The 26,102-nt window shown below is 34.4% G+C and overlaps 2 protein-coding genes across 15 annotated transcripts in view; one reads left to right on the top strand and one right to left on the bottom strand.

Moving 5' to 3' along the window:
* The window catches only part of LOC106620604 (uncharacterized), a 39,964-nt gene continuing 13,862 nt past the window's right edge, over nucleotides 1-26,102 (bottom strand). Inside the window, exons 1-8 of one of the 14 annotated variants that reach the window (XM_070113194.1) lie at nucleotides 23,220-23,496; nucleotides 18,210-18,561; nucleotides 17,258-17,410; nucleotides 2,644-2,910; nucleotides 2,414-2,584; nucleotides 2,086-2,227; nucleotides 861-1,016; nucleotides 1-791 (exon numbers count right to left, since the gene is read on the bottom strand). In XM_070113194.1, coding sequence (XP_069969295.1) covers nucleotides 368-791; nucleotides 861-1,016; nucleotides 2,086-2,227; nucleotides 2,414-2,584; nucleotides 2,644-2,910; nucleotides 17,258-17,321 — 1,224 coding nt within the window. In that variant the 5' untranslated portion in view covers nucleotides 17,322-17,410; nucleotides 18,210-18,561; nucleotides 23,220-23,496 and the 3' untranslated portion in view covers nucleotides 1-367. Of the gene's footprint in view, nucleotides 792-860; nucleotides 1,017-2,085; nucleotides 2,228-2,413; nucleotides 2,585-2,643; nucleotides 2,911-17,246; nucleotides 17,411-18,209; nucleotides 18,562-23,135; nucleotides 23,164-23,219; nucleotides 23,497-26,102 lie in introns of those variants that run through there. The other 13 variants (XM_070113193.1, XM_070113200.1, XM_070113195.1 and 10 more) reach the window with 13 other exon arrangements.
* LOC106620605 (mitochondrial import receptor subunit TOM40 homolog 1) lies at nucleotides 8,708-10,114 on the top strand. Its single transcript, XM_014239147.3, has 3 exons — nucleotides 8,708-9,213; nucleotides 9,292-9,842; nucleotides 9,906-10,114. The coding sequence occupies exons 1-3, from the start codon at nucleotides 8,932-8,934 to the stop codon at nucleotides 10,027-10,029; spliced, it is 957 nt and encodes a 318-aa protein (XP_014094622.1). The 5' UTR covers nucleotides 8,708-8,931; the 3' UTR covers nucleotides 10,030-10,114.

Raw genomic sequence — 26,102 nt, 5'->3', positions numbered from 1 at the left:
TTAAATATTACAAAGGCTCAGCCATGTATATAAGTAAGTTGTTATTGCTTGGCCTTGACGGTTGCCTCAATTATAAATCTGTATTTATTTAGTAAAATAATATCATTAAACTGCACATTAGAGCCGAAGTTGGCTTAGGCGAATATTGGTGATGCATACGTACATACACATAAATATTAAATAGCGGCTGCGAAAACATGGAAAAAGAAATTGGTCAGTTTTCGATCAAATGAGATTCCTGAGGTAAACCTGTTCTCAAGCGCTTGTTCACAAAATTATACGCGCCTCCCACCTTGTCACCTGTACATACATAGATTTGGTTAAGCCTCTACTTAACAGTGTCAGATCAGATCAGATGCTGCCTATACTAAACCACGCGTTGCTGCGTTGGCACATACTGCACCAGCACTGATCGAGGCTTGCCAGTATCGATTAACGGCATTGCTACTTCACTCAAATTCGACTTTGCACTTTGAAAATCATCCTCCGACTTGTTGCGTTCGTGGCGTGGCAGTAGCAGTGTTGGTGAATGCGCCTTGTCCAAGAGCACCTCTGTAAACTCCGGTTCTGGACGGCTTAAGCGACGCGCCAATTTGTTATCATACAAGGATTGTACATCCAACAGTTGGAAATCGATGGCAAAGAAGTAGCGCAGCAACATTAGTAGCAGCGCCAGCAGCCACAAGACCAAAGCGAGCATATAGGCGAAGCGGAAGAGGTTCAAGTAGACATCGTGTTTGAACTCGTGTTGTCGAATGAAAGGACGCAGCACGGAGATGGCTTGTCCGCAGCTGTGGGTATAATATAAAAAAAATGTATAAAAAAAGGAAATGTATTAAATACTTTCGCTTTTCACTTACGTGATCGCATCGGGCTTTGTTAGGTTTTCACGTAATCCATTGCAGAGATTTTTTAAATAGGTGCTGGCCAAAATTGTGTAGCCCAGCGTGCCCAGTGTCATGAGCGAGAATACCAGTATAGAAGGTATGACAATACGCCACGGTTTTGGAAGTCCCCTGTTAAGAAATGTGGTATTTTGTGAAACAGATTTTGTAATTTTATTGCATAAGGGATTTGCTCATAAATATGAAAGTTACTAGATACTAGTTATCGGTTTAGAATTTCTGAAATCATCCACCATAATTGATTTAGAAATTAGAAGATTTTAAACTTAATTTTAAAAAGAAAAAGAATCCGGATATAGTCGTAGTTCTATTGTATGTTATGTTATAAAATAAGGGAATTCATTTAAGTTTAATAGAGAACAATACTGTAACATCATTATTTTCTCATACAAATTTGAAAATTGGTGTTTCAGCTTCAGACCTGTCAAAGGTTACCCTCTATTTGGCTTTGTCTTAATATTTATCACTAAATGGGGGGTCCTAAATCGGCTGATGGATTTTATGACACCTCCCACCTTGTCGCCTCTACATACTGCTTCATTCGGTTTGAAAACAATGTTGTAGAATCCACACTTCCTGCCTTGGTTAACAGCCCGCGATGGTGACGTCCTTAGATCGAACGAACGAAGGATAATATTATCTCACTTAATTTGTGAAATTGAGATTCCAATTTCACATCTACCACTCCTACCAGATTTTGTCCAAGGGTACCCTCTTATTGGGTGGTTGTTTCTAAATGTTTACCACCAAATGGTTGGTCCTAAGGCGTCCCGAAAGTGACTTTTACGAAAAAAAATAACCTGTAAAATGTTGGTTACATAATCAATGCACGCAGCTATAGCGATTATATCTAAGAAATATTTTGAATTCGTCACATATGGCTATAAATAACGCAAGACCGTCCATTAACTAAAATGGCGCCAGACCCGTCATTACTAATATTTTTCTTTAACCCAAATATAATATTGTCTTTGTTAAAGAACTAAATATGAAAAATCGATCGACGATGAAATTGAAATTACTTAAACTAAACTTGGCTGACTGACGACCGTGCTGTGAGAAGCATGGCAACTATAAATGTATGAGGGGTTAAGTAAAGACGACAACCTCAGATGGTTCGACCTCCCCTACTTTCCAGTTCATTAACACTCTCTAAACAGCAACATTATTGTTTACTCACCAATATTTCTGCACGCCCGATTGAAATATTAAACACATTGCAGTCCATATTATCGCAAAGATTTCCGACAAAAATGGAAAACTATAAATGAATTGAACGGCGGCGCTTTGGCGCCAGCGTGTTTTGTGTACATCTAGCATCACTGCAAAGCAATAATCACAATTAAAGCATAAACCAAGTAAAAAAATAAAAGAAGGAAAAGAAATTTAAATGTACTTATATGTGTGATGTAAGTAAAATTGCAAGTAATCCACACAAGATTGCTAAATACCAGAAATATTATATTTACATTACACATTTCTGAAATTCTATCACTATTCATACATACTTGTAGTCAAAAACTGGCGATCATGCGTCATATTGAATTTCACAACTGGCAGCGCTGTAGTGCTGACCTCCCCCGACACCACGTCCTCTTCGGATTTATTTTCGTCCTTGTCGGGTCGTACCAATTGAAAAATGTGGTAGGGCTTGCTCACCTTGTGCTGCTTGGTGGTTGCTAAATTAGTTTAAATAAATTAGTAAACTTTTTACATATACCAAAAGGTTTTGTATTACCATTAGATTCCAAAGGCGTCAGGGTGGTTTTGTCATCTTCAACCTGATCGTCCACATCGATTTCGGTGTATGTTTCATTTAGTAATTTGTCCAAGTCATGGTAGAAAATCTCTTTGGAATGGTCATCCATTTGTCGAAAATCTCGTTCACGGAATGCCAATTTAGCGCCGAGAATGCCATGATAAAAATCACCAGATATTATATGTATGGTAATGCTCCAAATAATAGAGGTCAATGCGAGAATTACCATAAGGCATATAACGGCATCTGTAATACACAAATTTTTTTGATTAATTTATATATATTTTTTTTTTACATCACTATATGAATTTTATATTTTTAAGACAAGGGACGTCTTAAAGACGGTTTTAATATAACATAATATTATATCTTATCATAACAGTTGTAGAGTTGAAGGTATCTATCAAACAACTGTCAGTAATGAAAGATTGGCCAAACATTCTCATGAAGCATACCACAGCTCATTGTGGTTTGAATTGGGTGCTATACGTAAGAAGCAGCAGCGGAGAGGATAATAAATAGGAAAACTATTAAAATATCCTATCCGATTTCTGAGCTATCTCATTCCTTCTTTACTAAATCTTATAAAACAAAATTTAGTTATTTACTGTAAAGAAACGTTAAAGATCATCAACGCTCATTTCAAATATTTAAAAAAAAGTTCCTACAAAAGATTTATGAATGTTGGTAACGGTAAATATAGTACACGAACTAATGATGACCTTTATAAAAAAATGAGGTGTAATTAGGACAACCGCCATGCCATACGAGTATAAATAATTGCGTTGAAAAAGTGTTCACTTTATTTGAAAAATATTTATGACATTTTTTTAATATTCTTAGCTCTTCCTAATTTAACGGTATTTTAATATGCTAGAGTAATGCATTGTTTTTTCGGTTCGCCACTTTCTAAATTTGGCCAGTCAAAGGCAGCCCATTTAAATGATGAAGTATATAATACTAGTATACTTTTAAAAATAACAATCTTCACAAGTCGGAAAGTGGTGCTAATGAAAAGCATATATACTTACGTACGTATTATGTATGTATTGTACATATTTTTGATGGTACTAAGTTACCGGAGATTTTTGTACTATATGAAGAGCTTGTAAAAATGTACTATTCAAGCGAATGAAGTCCACTTATTGGTCGCAGTACGCAACGGGTGGACCAAGTACTGTCTAAGAAAGAATAGAGAATATGGAAATAGCGAGAAATGTCAACATTTTATCAAGCAAGGGAAAGTTATACTCTGGAACGATAACATATTTATAAATACTTTAAGAATTTTTAGCCTATCGGACACTAAAATTATCGGGAGAGTCTTTATGTGTCTTAAAATATGGTCCAAATTACACAAATATTATTGATGGGAATTATAAAAAGGGGATACTTTTTTTTATAACCTGAGTAGGGTATAACAAGTTTGCACGAAGTTTATACCTTCCACTAGGAAAGATCTGAGACCCTAAAAAGTACTATTAATATATTCAGTGTGATGTGCTGAGTCGAATTAGTCTTGTCCGTCTGCCAGTATATCAGCGTATCAGTGAACCAGTACCTCAGTTTTTGTGATATCGATCTCAAATTTTACGCGTGTCTCTCTGTCCCCAAGCTGCTCATTTGTCGGAACCACCGATATAAAACCACTATAGCATATAGCTGGTATATAAACTAAAAGAACGATCAGAATCACATCCTTGTACGGAAAAATTTTTATTTGACAAGGTATCTTCACAAAATTTGGCATAAATTATAGTCCAAGGCAACTGTATAATCTGCAAAGAAATTATTCAGATCGGACCTCTATAGCTTATGTTATACAAACTGAACGATCAAAAAATAGTTCTTGTATGAAATCTTTTGTATTTGTGAAGAGTATTATAGCTTTGGTGCAAACGAAGTTAACGTGTTTTATTGTTTTAATTCAGTATCTTTAAATTTATATTTTTGTATAATTAATTACGAATACAAATAAATAAATACTCTTAGCAAATACTATAAAATACATGTATAAATCAGAGAAACATGAAAACAGCTTTTATTATAAGCTATTTACTAGTTCGGCGGAATTTCTTTTGTTTGCTTTCCCTTGAGAAGCGCATTATGGTTATTTATGGTTAAATAGCCCCCACCTATGTAATCCAGATCATATATAGTAATTAAGTGAGTTTTCATCTTAAAGTAAACCTTCTATAGCTATTTATCTGCTACTATTAAATGCCTTCACATGGGACTATAGACATTTAGTAAGACTGCTGACCGATTTCATTTTTTGTGGTTTGGTGGTTTGTCGACCGCCAAGCAGTAGATTGATATTTGTAAATACGTGTCAAAAAAATGTCCAATAGGTTGCTGGTTCATTATAGTATACTACGCAGTCAATCGAGGCTTATCACATTTTTTTGATACTAAATGGCAACGTGTGACCCACCACAACATCTGCTGCAAACGCTGTAAGCTCTCTGGGCATAAACGAACCTAGTAAAGAAAAGTGGCATACTTTCCGAGTTAAATCGTCCATATCCTTTCGGATGATATATAGATTGTTATCATCTATGTTTATGCAACATATCATTTGCTGTATGGTGTGGTGTGCCATTTTTAGACAACTTGTATTTTCAACTAAAAAACAAATTTTTGTCTATGCCATTTAAAAAACAAAGGGAAAATAAGGTCATTTGTCTGCTCTTAATAACAAGGTTAGCGAGCTGAATTAAAGCAGGACAGTGTATAACTTCTATCTTGAATGCTGCCAAGCTTAGTTTTACAAATTTTAGCTCGCCGTTACTATTAAGAATCGTTCAAATGACAAATGAAAATACAAATTCTTTTTATTTTGTTGTATTTTTTAAACATAAAACCAAAAATCAATTATAATAATTAATAGAAAACCAAAATAAATGGTTACAGCAACGTTTTTTAACGCAAAAAATAATTTCTCCACTAAGAAACAATCATAACACTATTGCACATGCATTGTCTCCTGACATGTTAGTGCAGGGCTGCACCACAAGTGCTGCCCGTTTGTTTGAGCATCTGGTATAGTTGGATATTATATTATTTTTGTTTGGTTAAAATGTCACTACTCCTGCTTACTCACTCCAAAATAATCTCTTTAGAATAGTGCTATTGTGCTTCTATACTACAAGTATTATTCGCTTATTAATTTTCATTAATTTTCTGTTGGTGTCCTAAGCATTTGCTAACGAACGCGGCCATGTAACGCCATAACTCTAAAAACTTTATAAAATAAGGGTTTTCCAATAAGACACTAATGCCTAATGACAATCAAATGTTTTTTATTAAATGTGAAGTATAATCAGATATATATCAAAACAGGATAATCTAACAGAATTAAGTTCTGAATATAACATCATTCAAATGGCCTCCACGACTTCTTTTGCAGGAACGAGTTCGATGAACTCAATTTTTAAGTACTTTTTCCACTAAATCAAGTCGTATGCCACGAATAGCACGTTCAACATTTAATTCTAAAGCTTGAAGAGAGTCTGGTTTATTGCTAAAGACCACTGACTTTAAATAATCCCACAAGTAGTCTAATGGTGTGAAATCACGACTTCTTGGAAGCCCTTCAATGTCACAATTTCTTGAAATTATCAATTCTCCAAACTTTTCTTGAAATAATTCGGTTGTTGCAAGTGCTGTGTGGCACGTAATCCCGTCTTGTTGGATCCAGATGTTCAATGTCACAATTTCTTGAAATTATCAATTCTCCAAACTTTTCTTGAAATAATTCGGTTGTTGCAAGTGCTGTGTGGCACGTAATCCCGTCTTGTTGGATCCAGATGTTCAATGTCACAATTTCTTGAAATTATCAATTCTCCAAACTTTTCTTGAAATAATTCGGTTGTTGCAAGTGCTGTGTGGCACGTAGTCCCGTCTTGTTGGATCCAGATGTTGTCAAGATCAACTTTTTCCAACTTCGGCCATAAAAAGTTGGTTATCGTCGATCTATACCGCTCTCCATTGACAGTAACGGTGTCACCAGCTTCTTTTCGAAAGAAGTAAATACCGATGATTCCACCAGACCAAAAAACCACACCAAAGTGTTAATTTAGGTGAGTGTAATGGTTGTTCATAATTGATAATTTTTTGCACCAGAATCGACAGTTTAGTTTATTTATCGCACCACCCAGATGAAACTGAGCCTCATCGGAGAAGATGATTTTCTTAAAAAATTATTTTTATTAATTTTCTGTTTGTGTCCCAAACATTTGCTGACGAAGGCGGCTATATCACGGCATAACCTTGAACACTTTATAAAATATAATAAATGTACATAGGTATAAGTATATTCGTTCCGTGTTGAAAGTCAAAAATTAATGACTAACGGGGAAACATTAAAGGATGATTATATATCAAGTATAAATAGATAAGATAGCATCATTAAATAAATGTTCATAATATAATATCTAGTATATATAATATTATATACACATATCTTAGGTATAAAAATTAGATTCTGGACGGCAGTTCAATGATCTAAAAAATTTGTATCAATCGACAACCTCCCACGTCTCATATAGTTCTAGCATGAAACATTTATTCCAAAAAACACAGTTTAAGGACTTAAGGTAAAACACAATTTTTTGGAGAGTCCCTAATGGATCGGTAGATTTATTGAAAATGGGAGGTCTTGAAGTAAGACTTTAAGACAAACCGTACCTAATCTGAGAAATAGATATACCAAATCGTGGTCCTCAGTACATTTTTTTAACGTTTTCTTTTTAAACTAACACATTAAATTTTTAAATTTGTTGTCCATTTCTTGGAATTTTGAGTACATTCGTCTTAATTAATCGAGTACTGGCTACGCACAGATGTCACAACACAAAGTTTCTTCATTCTGTGCATATGGAGGTACAATTTACCTAATATGTGCCCATTTCTAACTCCTGCGGTAATGATTAGTATACTTTTGGAAGTGGAAATTATTAAAGAGGTATTGATGATTATAACTTGATTCCGATCGTTCAGTTTTTATGGCAGATGTATGCTATATTAATCTGATCAAAACAATTTCTTTGGATATACCCCATTGACAATAACCCATGGCAAATTTCGTGAAGATATCTTGTCAAATGAAAAAGTTTTCCATGCAAGCACTTTACTCCGATCGTTCAGGTAATATGATAGCTGCTATTATAGTGATCTGATCTAAGCAATTTCTAACTTATACCAAATTTTGTGAAGATATTACGTCAAACCAAATAGTTTCCCATACAAGCACTTGATTCCGATTGTTCAGTTTGTATGGCAGCTATATGCTATAGTGGTCCGATATCGGATGTTCCGACAAATGCAAGGTGCAAAATTTCAGATCGATAGCTTAAAAACTGAGGGACTAGTTCGCGTATATACAGACAGACAAACGGACATAGCTAAATCAACTCAGCTCATCATGCTGCTCATTTATGTACAATATATATTTTATAGGGTCTCCGACGTTTTCTTCTGGGTGTTACAAACTTCGTGGCAAACTTAATATATCCTGTTCAGGGTATAAAAAATTTTTTATTTTACCAAAAGATGTATTTAGTAATATATATCTATATATAGTTAACGCAAAACCGTCATGGGTCAAATTTCTATCTGCGCTGTGGCTCTTTGGGCTTTTCTGTGAGGTTTATTTATTCTGGACCTAACACTAATCGATTACCACCATCCAATGGCTAATAACATTGCTAATGAAAAATTCGCCTTAAGTGAAGTTTGTAAAATTGAACTGTTCCAGCGTTTTGCCAATAGGAATGAAGGTGTCGATGAAGTGCCATTACAAAATCGTCAACAGTTATATTGTCAAATAAAACCTTAAATTTAATGAAAAATTAAGGGATTTATATTTAGGAAACCTTATATTTGAAACCCTCTTAGTACAATTTGTAGAGTATTATTTATATGGTGGATTACGAATTTTATACTAATTACTAATTTACCACGTTGAAATATATTTCGTGTGCTCTGTATTTTTCAGAATTCACGACTTATTTCCACCTTATTTTGATCAATTCCGTTCTGACATTTTCAGTCAATATTTTCAAAAGTAAAACAGTCAGACTTTTATAAATTAAAACTTCTGCTCTCAGTTTTCTTTCTGGGAAACTACGAACGTTCGGTGACGCTGCTAAAACGGTTCATCATAACGAGTGCACATATATTTTATATTTCGTATTAATTTACAACTTTTGCAAGCAAAAATCGGTATTAACACGCGTATTTGCTTAATTGTTTCAACTCATATTCATGACGTGCGATTGGTGTCCACGGAAGTGCACCCAACAGTTTCCAGCATGCTTCCAGCCTTACCCCGGTTCTACGGAGAAAAAGAACCCCGGCAATATTCATGATCTCCATCTATTTGCACAACGTATTAATCCGAAATATTACGATGGCATCGAATTGGACTACGCACATCGGCTTGCGGCCAACAAAATTATCACGTGCAATTGGTTGTGGAGTCGCACTCGGCCTTCGGGATTTCGTTTCGGCGGCAATTATTCTTTACGCCTATATGATGATTTTTTAGTATGTTCTTTAAGGCAAAAAAAAATACCGTTAGGATAAAAATAAATTCGCAATACATATATTTTTTATTTTCAAAAGCAAACGCCCACCATCATGGCAGACATCAATCCAACTACACTGGCTTCCAATGTTAGTATCGTTTTTTTTCCACACCACGCATTACGATTGGAGGCAGCCATGCAACGCGCCGCCGAAGATTTGCCGCTCGAAACTCAGACAACTATCGAGCTCATGCGTCCATCGACTACACTCACCTGGAACTTGTATAATGCCCATTCGCAGAGGGGTCGCAGTACCGTATCTCTAATGCGTTCGATTACCAACTCGTGGGCGCTTGGTGGAGAGTTACTGCTCGAATGGACCGATCCACGTTCACTGATAACCGAAGCGGCACTCGCTGCACGGTACAGCAAACATAATTATCAAGTAGCGGCATCCGCATCACGCCGGGGCCTTGACATCAGCTATTGGCAGCGAATACACCAACGCATACAGATGGCAACCATGGTCGCTTGGAATCGTAAGACACAGAAAACTATCGCTTCAATTAGTTATCAATGGGATTTTGAGGATTCTGTTGTGCGCAGTATGGTAAACTCTGATCTCTCCGTAGGCTTTCAGTATTATCGGTAAAGCTAGCTTCTTACAGGGAACGTTCTTACTTTAATCTCATATATCTTTCTTTATTTTAGTTCACTTCCACATATTCCGTGTGGCATGGGTTTGAGTGCATTGATTAGTTTATTAAACAATCGCTTGGCATTTGGCCTTAAATTTGTTTTGGATCCTAGTGGGCAAAGACGCGGTGACGAATGATACAAGGACTATCTGTGGCTTTTTTAAATCAATTATTTTTGAATCTTGATTCATTTAAAAATCAATTAAAATCCAAGACAAAGCATTTTTGATCAGATTTTATTAGTGTAATTATGACACAAATGGAAGCGAATCTTGGAAAACTAACCTGGTAGAATTACGTACCATATAGAAGTGGGTAAAGACAAATATTGATACTTTTTTCCCAGTTTCCAAAAAGAGTTGTACGATATTAATAGAGTTTTTGTTTTCAACCATAGTAAATTTCATGTTCTTGAACAGGGCTAAACAGGCGATACCACTCTTCAGATCTAAAATTATTCAATGCGTTTCGAACTCTGAGTAGCGTAGAGACAAAGAGCCCCTCTCTTAAGTTAAATAAATACAAATTGCTCGTCAACTAGAGTTGTGAGCTTGAGCCAGCTGTTTAAAACCACTTTATGGAATTGAAAAAGTGGAAGACGTTGAATTGTTTGTTTTTTCTTTTCTTTTCTTTTCTTTTCTTTTATTTTCTATTTGTCAAGTGGAGTGGTTTCTGGCTGCCTTAATATATAGAAGTCTCTAGATATGTATACTTGGGTAAGACAAGATGTATTTCTCACATACAGATTTGGGAGTACATAATATTTAAGTATGCAAAGAGAATGCACACACTTTTTAAAAGATAGATTGCTCTTTCCAGTTATTCATTAGAACGAAACTTACAAGTTGCAACACTAACTTTTCAAATGTAGGACACGAGGTCTATTCAGAAAATAATGGAAATTTTTAAATTTCGCTCATTTTTAGAGTGGAATTGTCAAACATTTTTTTTTATTATGTTGATATACATTAAAGTACGATACATTTTTTTAGCTGTTTTCTTGCTTTGTCTGTAGCAGCCGCTGAGGTTAAATTTGTCTTTTGTGAGTTTGGCGATTTTCGTTAATGTACCTGCTGACACTTTCTTGGCCAAAAACAATACAGTAACAAGTCCATTTCGCCAGACATGGCTCCGTGTGACTATTTCCTATTTCCAAAAATGAATTGAACCTTAAAGGACCGTCCTTTTACAAGCATAGATGACATTAAAAGCGCATCACTAATAGAGCTAAAGGATATCCCAAAAATCGAGTTTGAGAAGTGTTTCGACGATTGGGAGAAGCGCTGACATAAGTGCATAATATCGAATGGGGACCATATTTTGAAGGCGACAACATTAATGTAGACGAATGAACAAATATTTTTTTCAAAATATCGAATATTCCCGTAAGTTTTTGAGTACACCTCATATATATGGTAGGTGTATACCACAACTCAGCACGAGACAGTATGACGTCGCTCACACCAATATTATTTCAACGAAAGTTGAGCGGCTGGTTGCTGTTGCTCATGTGTGTATCGGGTATATTTAATGAATTGTTTACAGTGTTTTTTATTGACTAATGATATCATACCGCTGAGCTTAAGTGTATTTTAACGTATACGAGTCTGATTGTATGTTTATATTTGTTTATAGCTCGAGCAAGAACCAAGACAACGTGAATCACAAGAGAAACTTTATGGCACTTCGGAGCGTTAGCTAATCAATAGTTTTACCATTTGACTGCGTAATTAAATGGCTAGATAAAGCTTATTAGGTGCTATTTCAAGCAAATCTAACCAATAGATTGATAGCTTGTGGCTATTTTAAAAACTAATACAGTTAGGTCATTTCAAGATTTAATCAAATTATATCAGAATTTGAATAATATAGGAAAGGATGCCTGTTTGTGTCAACGATAAAAATGGACTTTATATTATCGATTGCGCTAATAGTCACCGTTTTAGGTTAGGTATCCCGACTAATTCCCACGAAATCAATACTACTTACTACTACTTATACAGTTGCTGCCGTAACTCTTAGGTATGAATCAAAAAACTCACATCTATCTACGAAGCGCTTTAAGGTCATCACAAATCTGTTGATATGTTTCAATCTCAGTCCATTGAAAGCTGGGCAATCACCAACCTCTATACAACATTGATAATTGATTTTCAGCAATAGAGTTCAATGCGATTTTGCTACGTTTGGTAATGAAATAAATACAAGTATATACCCTATTGAATCAGATATCAAGGATTGTATTATTTACTGTATACATTACTGTCACAAAAAAATATAAAGTAAATGTGATAAACTTAAAAATATTAAATCCATGAGAGCGTGTTCAGAGTAGTTAAAAGTATTTTCAAAAAAAATTCTCTTATGTTGTTTATGAACGAAAAAAAACAAATACTATTCGCTAACACTTACAAAACAAAAAGTTTTCAAACTAAATAAAGAGCTACAAATTAAAAATCTCAAATCACCCGAAAAGTACGGCAAATTTTCGAATAACAAATTCGAAATGTTCCCATTACCGCATTCATGTTTTAATTAGGTATTAATGACACAATGGATAAGTATGATTTTGTTTCGATTAAATAACAATAGTACACCAATAAATTTCAAAAATATGAAAACTTTCAACATACTTGTTATACTCTTGCTACAGAGTATAATATTATAGTTTTGTTCACTTAACGGTTATTTTTATCACCTAAAACTAATCAAGATAGATATAGGGTTATGAGTGGCTGGAATTAATATAATGAGATGAAACTTTGCACAAATAGGGCCTTTAGAGTGTACCACCTTATGGCTAAAAATTGTGCAAATCGAACCAAAACTGTTCAAGCCCCATGGTGCCCATGATGTGGATCCAAGGGCCTATAATTGACTTTTTACCGAAAATATCAATGTGTAAGATTTATAATTAAATTCGGAGAGAATATCTGAGCAAAGTCGAAATTTCCCAATATACCTCATAAAATGATTTCTGTCTTAACATTTGTGTGTAAACCGTTCAGCGTGGTCAAAATTTGTGATATTTTACTGAAATTAAATGGACAAGTTTTCTTAAAAATTATACGATTTAGCACTAAATTATAATGGAATTGGTCTTAACCTTGGTCTAAGTCTCTCCAATATAATGAATTCCGATCCTCTGGTTGACGTTTTTCAGATCAACTAAATATCTCATTTGAAGTGTTTTCAAAATAATTTTAGCTGACGCGAACTAATATAGAGCAATAAAACTATGTATCAGTGTATGGCCTTCAATATAAGTCAAGATACAAAATTTTATTTTAATTTATTCACGATTTCATCAAATAATGGATGTTTAATTCTTTCCCAACATTTTTATACTCTTGAAACATGTTGCCACAGAATATAATAGTTTTGTTCACCTAACTGTTGTTTGTATCACCTAAAACTAATCGAGTTAGACAAAAAGTTATATATTTATAAATGATCAGGATGAAGAGACGAGTTGAAACCCGGGAGACTGTCTGTCTGTCCGTTCGTCCGTCTGTCTGTGCAAGCTATAACTTGGGTTAAAATTGAGATATCTTTATGAAACTTGGGACAAATGTTTCTTGGTAGCGTAAGACGGTTGGTATTGCAGATGGGCATAATCAGACCACTGCCACGCCCACAAAACGCCATTAATCAAAAACAAATGAATTGTTATAACTAAGCTCTACAATAAGATATAAGACTTTTATTTGGTATGCAGTATCACATTAGAGAGGAGCATTTGCAGTTTAATATTTTTTTTAAAAGTGGGCGTGGTCCCGCCTTCTAATAGGTTTAATGTACATATCTCCTAAACCACTAAAGCTATAATAACAAAATTTACTGACAACAAATTTTTTTAGCACCTCTTTTGACAGTTTAAAAATAGATGAAATCGGGTGATAATCCCGCCCACTTAAAAATTACTTAAAGCGCGATAAATCAAGCAATAAACACGCCAGAGACATTAGGTTTTATCTCTGGGATGGTATGAGATGACTTTATAGGACCCGCGTTTAAAATTAGGCAGTGGGCGTGGCACCGCCCACTTTTAGGTGAAAACCCATATCTTGGGATCTGCTTAACCGATTTCAACCAAATTTATGTATAACATTATCCTTATATTCCTATATTATGGTGCGAAAATCGGCGAAATCGGATTACAACCACGCCTATTTCCCATATAACATCATTTTAAATTCCTCTAAAAAATTTAATTCTGATTCTTTCACTTTCCACTATGCAAATCAAGCAACAATGTTTGTATCGGGGTAAAACTTTGCGTGAATGATGTGTTTAAATCGTATTGATCTTTCTTTTTGCCAACACCTTGAAAGAGTTTCACATTTATTGTGTGTTTTAATGATGTCAGCTTTTTATTACTCTTGCTTTGATGTGTAACTAGCCTAATTTTTATAGAACTACGAGTAAACATAATTAAAAATTACAAAGTTCATTTGGTATTACAAACAAGAACACAAAGGGTGTTGCCTTTATACGAGCGACTCGGTCCTTCGTCTTGCCTCGTCGCGTCCTCACCTAAAACTACAATTTACTACTTTCTATAGTTCGAGGCACACTGTGGGCATTAAAAAGAAGTATAAACACAGTTGTTGCAATACTGATCAATTGGAATTGGATGCCTTCAAAATACGAATCTATAGAAACCCAAATAACAACCTAATAAAAGCATGTAGGTACATACATACCATATATAATATATAAATATATATGTATGTACTCGTATTATGCGCCATAAGATATGTTGTTGCAGCTATGCGATGGCACATTAAATATATAATATATTATTAACAAATCAGTGATGTCATCTCATTTGAAAACTCATTAATTCAATTTTAAAATGTTTGTGCTTAAAAAATTTGCGTTCTTATTTGGGCAACATCGAGCGCAGTATGATACATACACAAACATATCTACATACAAATTCCAATTAATTTGCATAAAATGTGTAGTTTTCACTTTATTTTCAATACGAAGCGGCACGACTGATTTTTAATTGGAAGTAGTGTAAAGATATTTGAATGAAGCGTCGTCTCAACCTCTTAAAGAAATCAAACAATTACAGTCAAATATGGATACGAATATATAATTATATGCATATGTATGCAAATGTTTTGAGCTTACATCTAGCCCCTAGGTGCTTGGCTGAGTTTTTACTCTCATTGTGATATTCACCTTGATAGTACCCACCAAAGAGAGATACATACCAAGTTATATGTATATCTATGTGTATTAAATTGTTCCAATCGAATCGAATCAAAATGGAATAAAGACACGCCCACAAACTTTTTGTTAATCTAAAGCACAAGGAAAGCAGTAAAGCCATGACCGAACTATAAGGAATCAGATGTAATAGGCCTCACAGTATTTGAAACTTCAACAGCTGGTGCCATTCTAGGGAACAAGTTAATTAGGTATACTTCTTGTTGGTTTGGGTAATCATAAAAAACATAAAGTGCTATAATTCAGTTTTAGCACACTTAACGTGGGACTTAATGAAAGCTACTTGAACAATTTGAAGAAAATTTGGTATAGATTATTCTCCTCAAGTCCCCTTAGGACTTATCATTGAAATTTATTTTAAGTATAATTACCCTACACTCTACTATTTGCAAAATTTGGCAACTCTGATTAAAAAAAATATTTAAAATCGTCATAACTATCTATAACCTCCATATAACCAATATAGAGATTTCCGTTTATATGATTTAATTTATGTCGACGTGTCGATTAGCCAAACAGATAAATACTTCAAAAATTTTAGCACAAGTGGTTTCAATCAAAACTGGATGAAATCGATTTAGACACTCAACATGTTGGATTTCATCAATAAAATAAAGAGATACAATTTCAATTTTCATATGGTGATTCCGTTCCAAGTTTTAGTAATATCGAGCCATAGCTTATCCCATCACAAGAAATTTCTTGAATTTCGGTAAATCAGACTGATGACGAGCATTAATATCATGGATCTATTGATTTCTGAGAGTTAGATCATTTTTAAAATATATATTGGAGTACTAAGCAAAAGATAGACAATTAAGTGTGGTCATATATTACATATATTTGTTAGTGTTACTCCAGAAAGGTTCATAAAACCTCAATGAAATAAATTCAATCAATCCTTTCACATGCTATATGCTATAGTTCGTCCCAACTTTTTCCTATTGACCACTAAAGTAAAGTAGTATTCTGCGAACACAACGATTGGTGAAGGATTGCAGTCGTTGCAAATCACGGGTGGTGACATTTCAAGTCTCATTATTATACAGTATAAGTGAAGTAATTTCAAGGTATTTTTGATCCAGTTAGTAAACATGTGTGCTTATATCAGTATATAATCCTGTATAATTTTAAGCAATTTTAACCCATCGCAGATTTATCTCATTCGAAGGTGATACTGAATGTCGATAAATTCTTTCAACTGTGCCTTTCCACCTGACACTTATCCTATATATGGGGAACTTAAGAATACGTTCTTAACAAATTACATAACAAAATATACCTCCATGTTACAATAAGAATTACAGCTCAATCTATCAATTTATCTGAGTCACTATTCATCCGTTTTACACCAGCTCTAAGGTAATTGGGAAATCTGTAGATTGCAATTACCTGCTGTTGCTATGGAATTAAAGATTCAAACGTAAGTAACAAGACCATGTGAAAAATGAGTTTGTTTGAATATAAACAAATGTTTAATTTTTATATTGGCATAAATATTTATTTTCAGTATCATATACTCCAACATACATACAAATGGTTTAATTATTCCAAACACACCTTTATAATCTGTGCAAAAAAATCGAATATTTTTATACCTACTTGTATATGTGTATAAGTATACACTATTATCTCGCATAGTTGCACTTAAAATATTGACCTGAAATATTGAGTATTCATTATCTTAGGCATGAGCATATATTTCTAAGCAACTGGCCTAATGGATTTTAGAAACATATATTTTCACGCTAACTGTTATTCCTTTTAAAATTGAACATTGATAACCCTAGAATATACCCTGTCTCAATAAAAGAGCTTTCGCAGAAGTAATTTTCTAGAGTTTATTATCTTCTATGAAAGTACTCCATTCTGTCGATTTTACTTTACGAAGTTTCTGAAGGTGAGATTTCAGGGGTAAGTTCAATGTGATGACCACTATTATAATTCATAAGTCCCGCTTTCCTAAAAGGAGAATCCTTTTGAACTGTCCACCATCCACACTGCCCCACAGATATTATGGGGTGATACAAAGACTCAATAAAGCCGATTTCGTTAAACTTGGATATACTGTATATTATTAAAGGCAATTTTTATATTTTTAACTCATACATACATAATACATACTATTTAAAGTGCGCACGTCGGCTGTGGTGAGGTTTCCTTGTTTATACTTTCTTATCAGTTCCATGTTGGCATGCTATATTCCAAGAAATATAAATTGTTTATATTTCAAAAACTTTCGGCGGATTTCACTGCATTAAATGTTTAAATGTTTCTCTGCACGAAAGCATAAAAGCATTTGAAACGTGATAAAATTTGTTTAAAACAAGTAAGGAAGGGCTAAGTTCCGACGTAACCGAACATTTTATACTCTCGAAAAGTAAAAGGGTATACTCGTTTTAGATTTCTTTGTGGATCTTGCCGCCTTGTTCTATTTTGACCGATATTTTCGGTAAAAAGTCAACTAAAGGCACTTGGGTCTACATATTCAGTATCTAGGGGCTTGAACAGTTTTGGTGTTGGTGTTTGATTTGCATACTGGAAAGTGAAAAAATCAGATGGAATTTAAAATGCTGTTATATGGGAAATAGGCGTGGTTGTAATCCGATTTCGCCCATTTTCGTTCTATAATATAGAAATATTATATAAGAAGAATATTATGTAGCGAATTTGGTTGAAAACGGTTAAGCAGATTCCAAGATATGGGTTTTTACCTATAAGTGGCCGGTGCCACGCCCACTATCTAATTTTGAACGTGGTTCCTATAAAATCATTTTATACCATCCCAGAGATAAATGTTTTTGACAGTACCGTTATATGGGGAGTGGGCGGGGTAATATAATACATAAACATAAACTGTTAAAAACTACTTAAAGCGCGATAAATCAAGCAATAAACACGCCAGAGACATGGACCCCAGTGCCTATAGTTGACATTTTACCGAAAATATCGGTCAATGTGTAAGATACTTGTATATAATTGAAATTCATACAAGTATAATAAAATAAATAAATGAAACTTTCGAGAGTTGCGAGAGTATAAAATGTTCGGTTACACCCGGTTAGAACTTCCTTACTTGATCAATATTATTCTTACTTTTTGTTTATTCTGTTATTTATTGTTTATTTATGTCGCATTTATGGTCAATAAAATTTTTACTCTTTAGTTTGAAATATATTTTTTTAAATTGAATTTCTCGTTTATTAATTGTCAAAAGTTTGTGATATTTTTCCCTTCATTTGTGTTATGTGTCATCAGATACATACAAGCACATACGAGTATATACTTATGTACGTGTATGTAGATCTATGCATGATACATACATATATCTTTCTAATTTATTGAATTCTTCACTTTCCATTAATCACTTTACCACAAACGTTTTGCCGCAATATTATTCTTTATTATAAGCGAGTATTACTGCACACCTCGTAAATTCATGTCAACACAAAATAGATAATAGAAACAGGTAAAGAATATGAAGTGCAACCCTATTAATTGGCAGATGACGCGATTCACAGCTCGATTGACCGGGAAAATGTGCGAAGAAATGTTTGTGGCGATAAAGCTTATTTGATGAGTGGCGTGCAAAGAGGGGTGGTGGGAATTATGAACATATAAAAGTATATACAAAAAACAATAAAAATCATATTGCTTTGAATATTATTTGCTTTTTTATGAAGTTGATATGTATTTTTGGGACAGTGGAAAATGAACGTGCAACTAAATGTAATTTTATCACATACTAGATGTTAATTCCTGGAGATATGATTAGTACTGTGATTTTGCTGGAATTTTCAATCAACATAAATGGGTTGTCAATTTGAAACAGGTGAATGTAGATAGCAAGCTACTCCAGTAGCACAAAGTTACGGGCCGCACTTTAGCGCAGCTCCATTCCTTACGTTAGGTTTCAAATTATGATTTCTTGCAGAAGCCCAGTTATCGAACGAAATTCATAAATCACTATTGTTCAAATAACATGACGGCATAAACATTTCTAAGCTGTTCTATTTTTATAGCACTTATGTATCCAAGATCGATCAATTCCATTATTTCTTCCTATATATTTATTTCATTGCAATGTATCCATTCTCATTAACGATATCTATGCATTCATACGAGTAAGTGTTCCATAACGAAAGCTTTTTAACTTTTTCGAAACAAATGAAAGTTTATCAGAATAGTCCTCATGCTTCTATGAATCTTGAGGAAGGTGAAATCATGTAAATTCACGGTTGCTTGGCAGAATTTATCTAGTCAAACTTTGTATGTTGGCAAAAGTTCAAAACCACCCAAGTTAAAAGACCTTTTTTTCTAAAACAAAGATTTAATAACGCAATGTTATAAAAACAAAATAGTAATGTAGTTTCCCCATAGGAACCCCGTTTTTCGGTTTAGCTAATATTTCCATTAAAACTAAAAAAAAACTTTTAAACAAGAACAAAATTTTAGCTTCGGCTGCTATAATACCCTACAGAGGTGCATTTCTAATAGCATTAAAGGTTTAAAAAGATATTTATCTTGATTTTGATCGGACAGATGCTATTGCAGCTATATACTATAGTGGTTCATGAACAATATATTCGGAGCCTTGGATAATAATATATGCCAAATTTTGTGATGATAACTTGTCAAACAAAAAAGATTCAATACAAGGACTTAAGACTGATCGGTCAGTTTGTATGACAGCTATACGCTATAGTGCAGCTTCTTGGGCAGCATAAGACGTTTATAAAACTAAAGATCGATATCTCAAACAGTGAGCGACTTGTACGCGTATATACGGACCTACACACGGACAGACGGATGAACATGACAAAATCGACTCAGCTCATCACATCAGAATAATTATAAATGGAATTACACTTTAGGTAAGAGAGGGTAGGTAGGTACTTCAAAATATCCTGCAGGCCAAGACCAAGATGAAACCGTAACTTGAGTGATGAATGATGATATCTTAATGAAAATTGGTACACGTGTTTCTTGGCAAAAAACTGAGGACTTAAGTAATGGAACGTAATCGGACCACTGCCACGCCCACAAAATCGAAATCATTATTCGAAAACATATACATTGCAATAACTAAACCGCAAATTAAGATACAAAACTGTAATTGGCACAACGAATCACAATAACAATATGGCTGGATTTTTACCGAAAATATCGGTCAATGTGTGAGGTATATAATTGAAATTAGGCGAGAATTCTTTCCTGATAATAGTAAGTCTGTGTGTCAAAAATTAATTGAATCCGGTCAATATTTCAATTAGCGCCCATATACCTAGCAAAAGATTTTCAAACTTTCGGTTATTCTTATACCGTAAATATCGGTCATCATGTAAGACAACTTAGCAAAATTAATTAATCGTATAGCCGAAAAGATGGGACATTATATTATAATACATATAATAATTTCCGTTATACTAACAAAGATTATTATATAAATGGCTTAGCGCTGAATCTGAATGGAGCTTATGTCAGATATAAGTAACTCATTTGAGGATGATTTTAGTATAATTTTCGCTGACGGGAAGTAAAATATAGTTATAAAACTAATCGACTAAATCATTCACGTTTTCGTCGAATAATGTATATTGAATTCTTTCTCAACATTTCTATACTCTCGCAACCTGTTGCTGCAGAGTATAATAGTTTTGTTCACCTAACGGTTGTTTGTATCACCTAAAACTAATCGAGTTAGATATAGGGTTATGTATATATAAATGATCAGGATGAAGAGACGAGTTGAAATCCGGGTGACTATCCGTCCGTCCGTGCAAGCTCTAACTTGAGTAAAAATTGAGATATCTTTATGAAACTTGGTAGACATGTTTCTCGATACCGTGAGACGGTTCTTATTGCAGATGGGCGTAATCGGACCACTGCCACGCCCACAAAACGCCATTAATCAAAAACAAATAACTTGCCATAACTAAGCTCCGCAATAAGATACAAGACTGTTATTTGGTACACAGAATCACATTAGGGAGGGACATCTGCAGTTAAAACTTTTTAAAAAAGTGGGCGTGGTCCCGCCTCTAATAGGTTTAATGTGCATATCTCCTAAACCGCTAATGCTATAATAACAAAATTCACTAGAAGCAAATGTTTTTAGCACTTCTATTGACGGTGTGAAAGTAGTTGAAATCGGGTGGCAACTCCGCCCACTCCCCATATAACGGTACTGTTAAAAACTACTAAAAGCGCGATAAATCAAGCACTAAACACGCCAGAGACAGTAAATTTTAACTCTCAGATGGTATAAATTGGCTTTATAGGAACCGCGTTCAAAATTAGTCAGTGGGCGTGGCACAGCCCACTTTTAGGTGAAAACCCATATCTTGAGATCTGCTTAACCGATTTCAACCAAATTCGGTGCATAACGTTCTTTTCATATTTATATGTCATAGTGTGAAAATGGGCGAAATCGGACTACAACCACGCCTACTTCCCATATAACACCATTTTCAATTCCATCTGATTCTTTCACTTTCCACTATGCAAATCGGGCAACAATGACTGTATCGGGATAAAACTTTGCGTGAATAATGCGATAAAAGTATGCCACCCTGTGGCCAAAAATTGTCTAAATCGAACCAAAACTGTTCAAGCCCCTAAGTACTAAATATGTGGACCCCAGTGCCAATAGTTGACCTTCTACCGAAAATATCAGTCAATCCACAAAGAAATCTCAAACGAGTATACTATTTGACTTTGCGAGAGTATAAAATGTTCGGTTACATCCGAACTCAACCCTTCCTTACTTGTTTAATATGAGATTTTACCAACACTTGATGTTATTGGTGATCCGCTGGTTTAGTCAGAGAGAACTAAATTCTACTATCATTTGTAAAATAGAGATTTGCTTATGGCGCGATCTCCATGTCACGACAACAACTTTTCAGCGAAATATAATATAAATAATTTAAATATAACGGAATTTCCGGTGGAAAAGGCGAAAATGTTGATAACCTTTTCGGAGGCATCACAAACAAAATAGGCTAAGAAACAGATAAAAAAAATACTATTATTCTAAGAAGTACTAGGCCATCGTAGCTAGGCCTTAATAACTCTGCAAATATTATTTACTTAGGATAAAAAGTTAATGCTCTTGTTAAACTCATATTGATTAAATACTATAGACTCTATATATATATAGTATATATCTATAGAAAACACCAAACGGTAAGTGAGTTAGCTCGAAAGGAGTTGTCATCGCTGAAGTAAATACAGATTTTGTTGATTTCAGAAAAAATATTGTAAGGTTAGATAGAGGCCGGTCTAAATATATAATGTTTTTAGAAAATTGTGAGGAAATAAATTTTATTTATATAATCGATGCTTAAACCATTAACTCTGTTGGCTCAGTCATAAACCCTTTGTTTTTAATTCTCTGGATTTACCAAGACTCTAGTACTATGTATGTACACAACTTCCAGGCATTTTATTATTATGTGCGCAAAACAAGATTTTCTAAACTTAATTGCCCATTTATTACACCCACACGCTGTTTACTCGCCACGCACAATTAATTATATAAACAAGCAAATAAACATAGAAACAGGATAGCAACATTCATTTTAGATAAACACCTGCAGAATAATCACAAAAAGCTGAGGCAAGCGTTAAAAAACATTCAAAAGTTAAAACAATACATAAAAAAAATGCTAAAACGTAAAAATAAATGTTGGAGCGAATTAACTAATGAAAAGTTGAACAGCTTTGAAAATCTCAAATAGCAATTTATCGAATTTCCTTTTTTTCCGGTAACTCAAAAAGTACATGTGTATTTGAAAAGCTATCGCACTATGGTAAGCATATGTACAGATGAATGCAGTTAACGGTGAATTTCTAGAAATGACGCCAGTAGGAAACTAACTTCCGCAAAGAGGTAGACTGAAAATGTTAAAATATATGATTTTAAACTAGCTGCTTGCTTGCTGCAAGCCCGAAACACGCAAGCAATCTTGCCACAAACTTGAAGCACTTTAACGGTCACCTTTCAAGTACATAACTGTATTTTTAGAGTCAAGCGAACTTCGGATATCGTGTGTTCGCTGCCCAACCACCAAAAACAACATACTTATGTGTAAGCAAAATTATAAATTCAAAACTAAATTTTTTTCACCGACACACACGCAATTATTTCCACATGTTTATTTCTTTAGTTTTTGTTGTTAATTTTTTTTAGTGGCCTTGCTTTTAGGCTCACCCAACCACCGCTTGATTCTATTGATTTGAATGTTAAAATCAGCGTTTCGCGTCGGTATTTGGCCGCTTTAAATCTGAACAACGAGCAATCGACGCTTTGAAGCCGTACCGCATTGTGTCAACGTTACTACGCCACTGAACTTAGTTGTCGGCACTGCACAAAGCCAAGCACCGCTTGGAGTCTACAAATGCGCGAAGCAAATGGTGCGTATGTGTGCTTGTTGCTATTGTTGTAGCATCCGGCGCCACACAAACCAGTCGGCGAGAGCTTATTTACCCTGTATGTCCCCTACTCTAAAACAATTGTGTGTACTATTTTTTGGATAAACAATAGCGTCGACAGACTCCTTCTCCCAACAATGTAAAGATATATGTACATATTTACAAGTATGCAACACTCTTCAATAAATTAAATCTTTTTTGAATAATTATGTTGGGAAGAGCGACTGAAGAAATAATAAGTTGGAGATTTTTGAAAAAATCTTCATTGAAATCCCCCGAGCTTCTTAAATCGACTTAGTTTTAAAAGTAAAGTCAAGATTTAAGTTCGAACTTTATGTCCTGGCGAGCTTTGCTTGCTTTACATTGCTCTATTTTACTCAGAATTTCAGTTCATCAAACTCTTTTTCGAAAGCTTTCGCATCTGCACTTATGCTTTCTGCCTTAATACGTAACCTAACCGTCAAATGGAACCTTTGAATGCTATGAAATTCGATATGAGAAAAATAAAGATTTCGACAACATTAAAGCGATTTAAGAAATGGAGGCAAAGTTATCATTAGCCAATGCTTCCTAATATTAGGTGTAGTAAAACGAAATCCATTATTTTTCCAATAGATGACGTTATTTATCTGTATCTCGCGTTGTTTAAGTCCGATCGAGTTCGCCTAAGTGGCGTTAAAAAGATGAGATTTCGTACTAAGAAAACTTGTCTGACAGTTTTGTGATTAGTTGATTCAGTTTTGTTTGAGCGCAGGTCAAAGATGGACACTAGCAAAGAGAAAATAGCTATATTTTACCGTTTTTCTTCGATAAGGGCGAAAACGCAAGCCAGGCGCCTGATAATGTAAATAAGATTTATGGTCCTGCTACTGTACATTCAATTATGCACAATTTTGATTTCGTCGATTCCGTTCCGGTAATTTCGATGTCAAAGATGCTCCACGCTCTGGAAGATCAATTATGGAAAAAATCGATCAAATAATGGAAAGCAGGATTTCAAAGCATTCAATTTCATGCAAAAATTATGGATTACTTTTTACTACACCTAATATATTTTAATTTGCAGTTATCGATGACCAGGACGCTAAACTAGCTCTTATTGAGCGTTTTTGAGTGCCAACTTCACATATTCAGATCAGAAACTTCATATTTACCAATATACTCTAACATGATTTTATGAAGGTTTTAGAGCATTTGCAATTATGGGGCAACTGTGAACTATACGATTTGTTCTCCAGCTCTTTCGATACATTTTAGGTGTAAATGTTCATGTCAGAATTTCTCTTAGGGGCTCATACCATGTACATTAATCGTTAGTAATATGTTATATTCAGTATTTACCAATAATGAACTACCACTAATAGTATTCCATAGATGACGTGGTACAATAGTACTTTTGGTATCGGATACGTAGCCTTCAAAAAAGAGTTGTCTAAATTTAGAACTATCAAGTGAATAGGGCAATAAGAAACCAAGTTCTGTAGAACTTATACTCGTACATCTAAAAGTTTAACCTCATTTCTAAGTTGTCAGATTTCTTCTCTGTCCCACTCACTATATTTCTTTCTCATACCACAATGAATATCTACTTGAAAATATGTTGAAGACTGAGGACACTATATGAGGACAATTTATACCGAAACTTAATAATCAAGACTTAAGTTACTTATAATTCTTCACTCTTGTTACTATTATTATTATTTTTTATTATACCGCTTTATTCCACGACCACATCAGCGGCATCGGTCTGTCTTATAAGATACATACATATTTATTATGTGACAACTCAATATAAGTTTATCTTTACCACATGCCTCACTCGCATACAAAGTACAGCTAACAAACAAAGTTTTGCAAAATAAATAAATATTCTGTATACTAGTGTAAATGATTAAGGGAGCACCAAAATGAAATTTACTCCATACGCTCATTGTCATACACTCTCACAAGCTTTGCACTCCACGTCTCTCGCATTCAACACACAATTTCTACTCAAGCAACAAAAATCTCGCTCTGTTTTGATTTTGTTGTTACAAGTTCTCGTAGTACTATTTGTTGTTACAATTGAAAAACTTTTGTTAGGTATACTCCATAAATGCTTGTATAATGCTATGATTGTATGAAGTACGGTAGCACCTCAGACCCACTTGGCTTCGTCTAGCGGTCTACATGTCTGGCGCCTAAACGATGTTATTGTCAGTCAGCTTTGTTGGCTTTCGATTATCCTTCGCTTTAGATACCCTGAACAGGGTATATTAATTTTGCCACGAAGTTTGTAACACCCAGAAGAAAACGTCGGAGACCCTATAATTTATATATATAAATGATCAGCATGATGAGCTGAGTTGAGTCAGCCTGCAATCGGAATCAAGTGCTTGTATGGGAAACTCTTTCATTTGACGAGGTATCTCCACGAAATTTGGCATATATAAGGTTGGAAGGTATCTCCCTTCCGCGTTTTTGTCTTTTGAATTTCGCGGCTATGTACAAAGCGCTACAGAGCTCGTATCTGGCAATACTATACATAATTTGA

Source organism: Bactrocera oleae, chromosome 2, assembly GCF_042242935.1.
Source record: "Bactrocera oleae isolate idBacOlea1 chromosome 2, idBacOlea1, whole genome shotgun sequence".
NCBI lineage: Eukaryota > Metazoa > Arthropoda > Insecta > Diptera > Tephritidae > Bactrocera > Bactrocera oleae.
The sequence above is the reverse complement of the archived record's forward strand: the minus strand, read 5'-3'. Positions and strand labels throughout refer to the sequence as shown.

Coding starts and splice junctions, on each gene's coding strand:
- LOC106620605 (XM_014239147.3), top strand. CDS start 8,932: ATGACGTGCGATTGGTGTCCACGGAAGTGCACCCAACAGTTTCCAGCA. Junction 9,214..9,291: donor GCCTATATGATGATTTTTTA/GTATGTTCTTTA, acceptor TATTTTCAAAAG/CAAACGCCCACCATCATGGC. Junction 9,843..9,905: donor GTAGGCTTTCAGTATTATCG/GTAAAGCTAGCT, acceptor TCTTTATTTTAG/TTCACTTCCACATATTCCGT.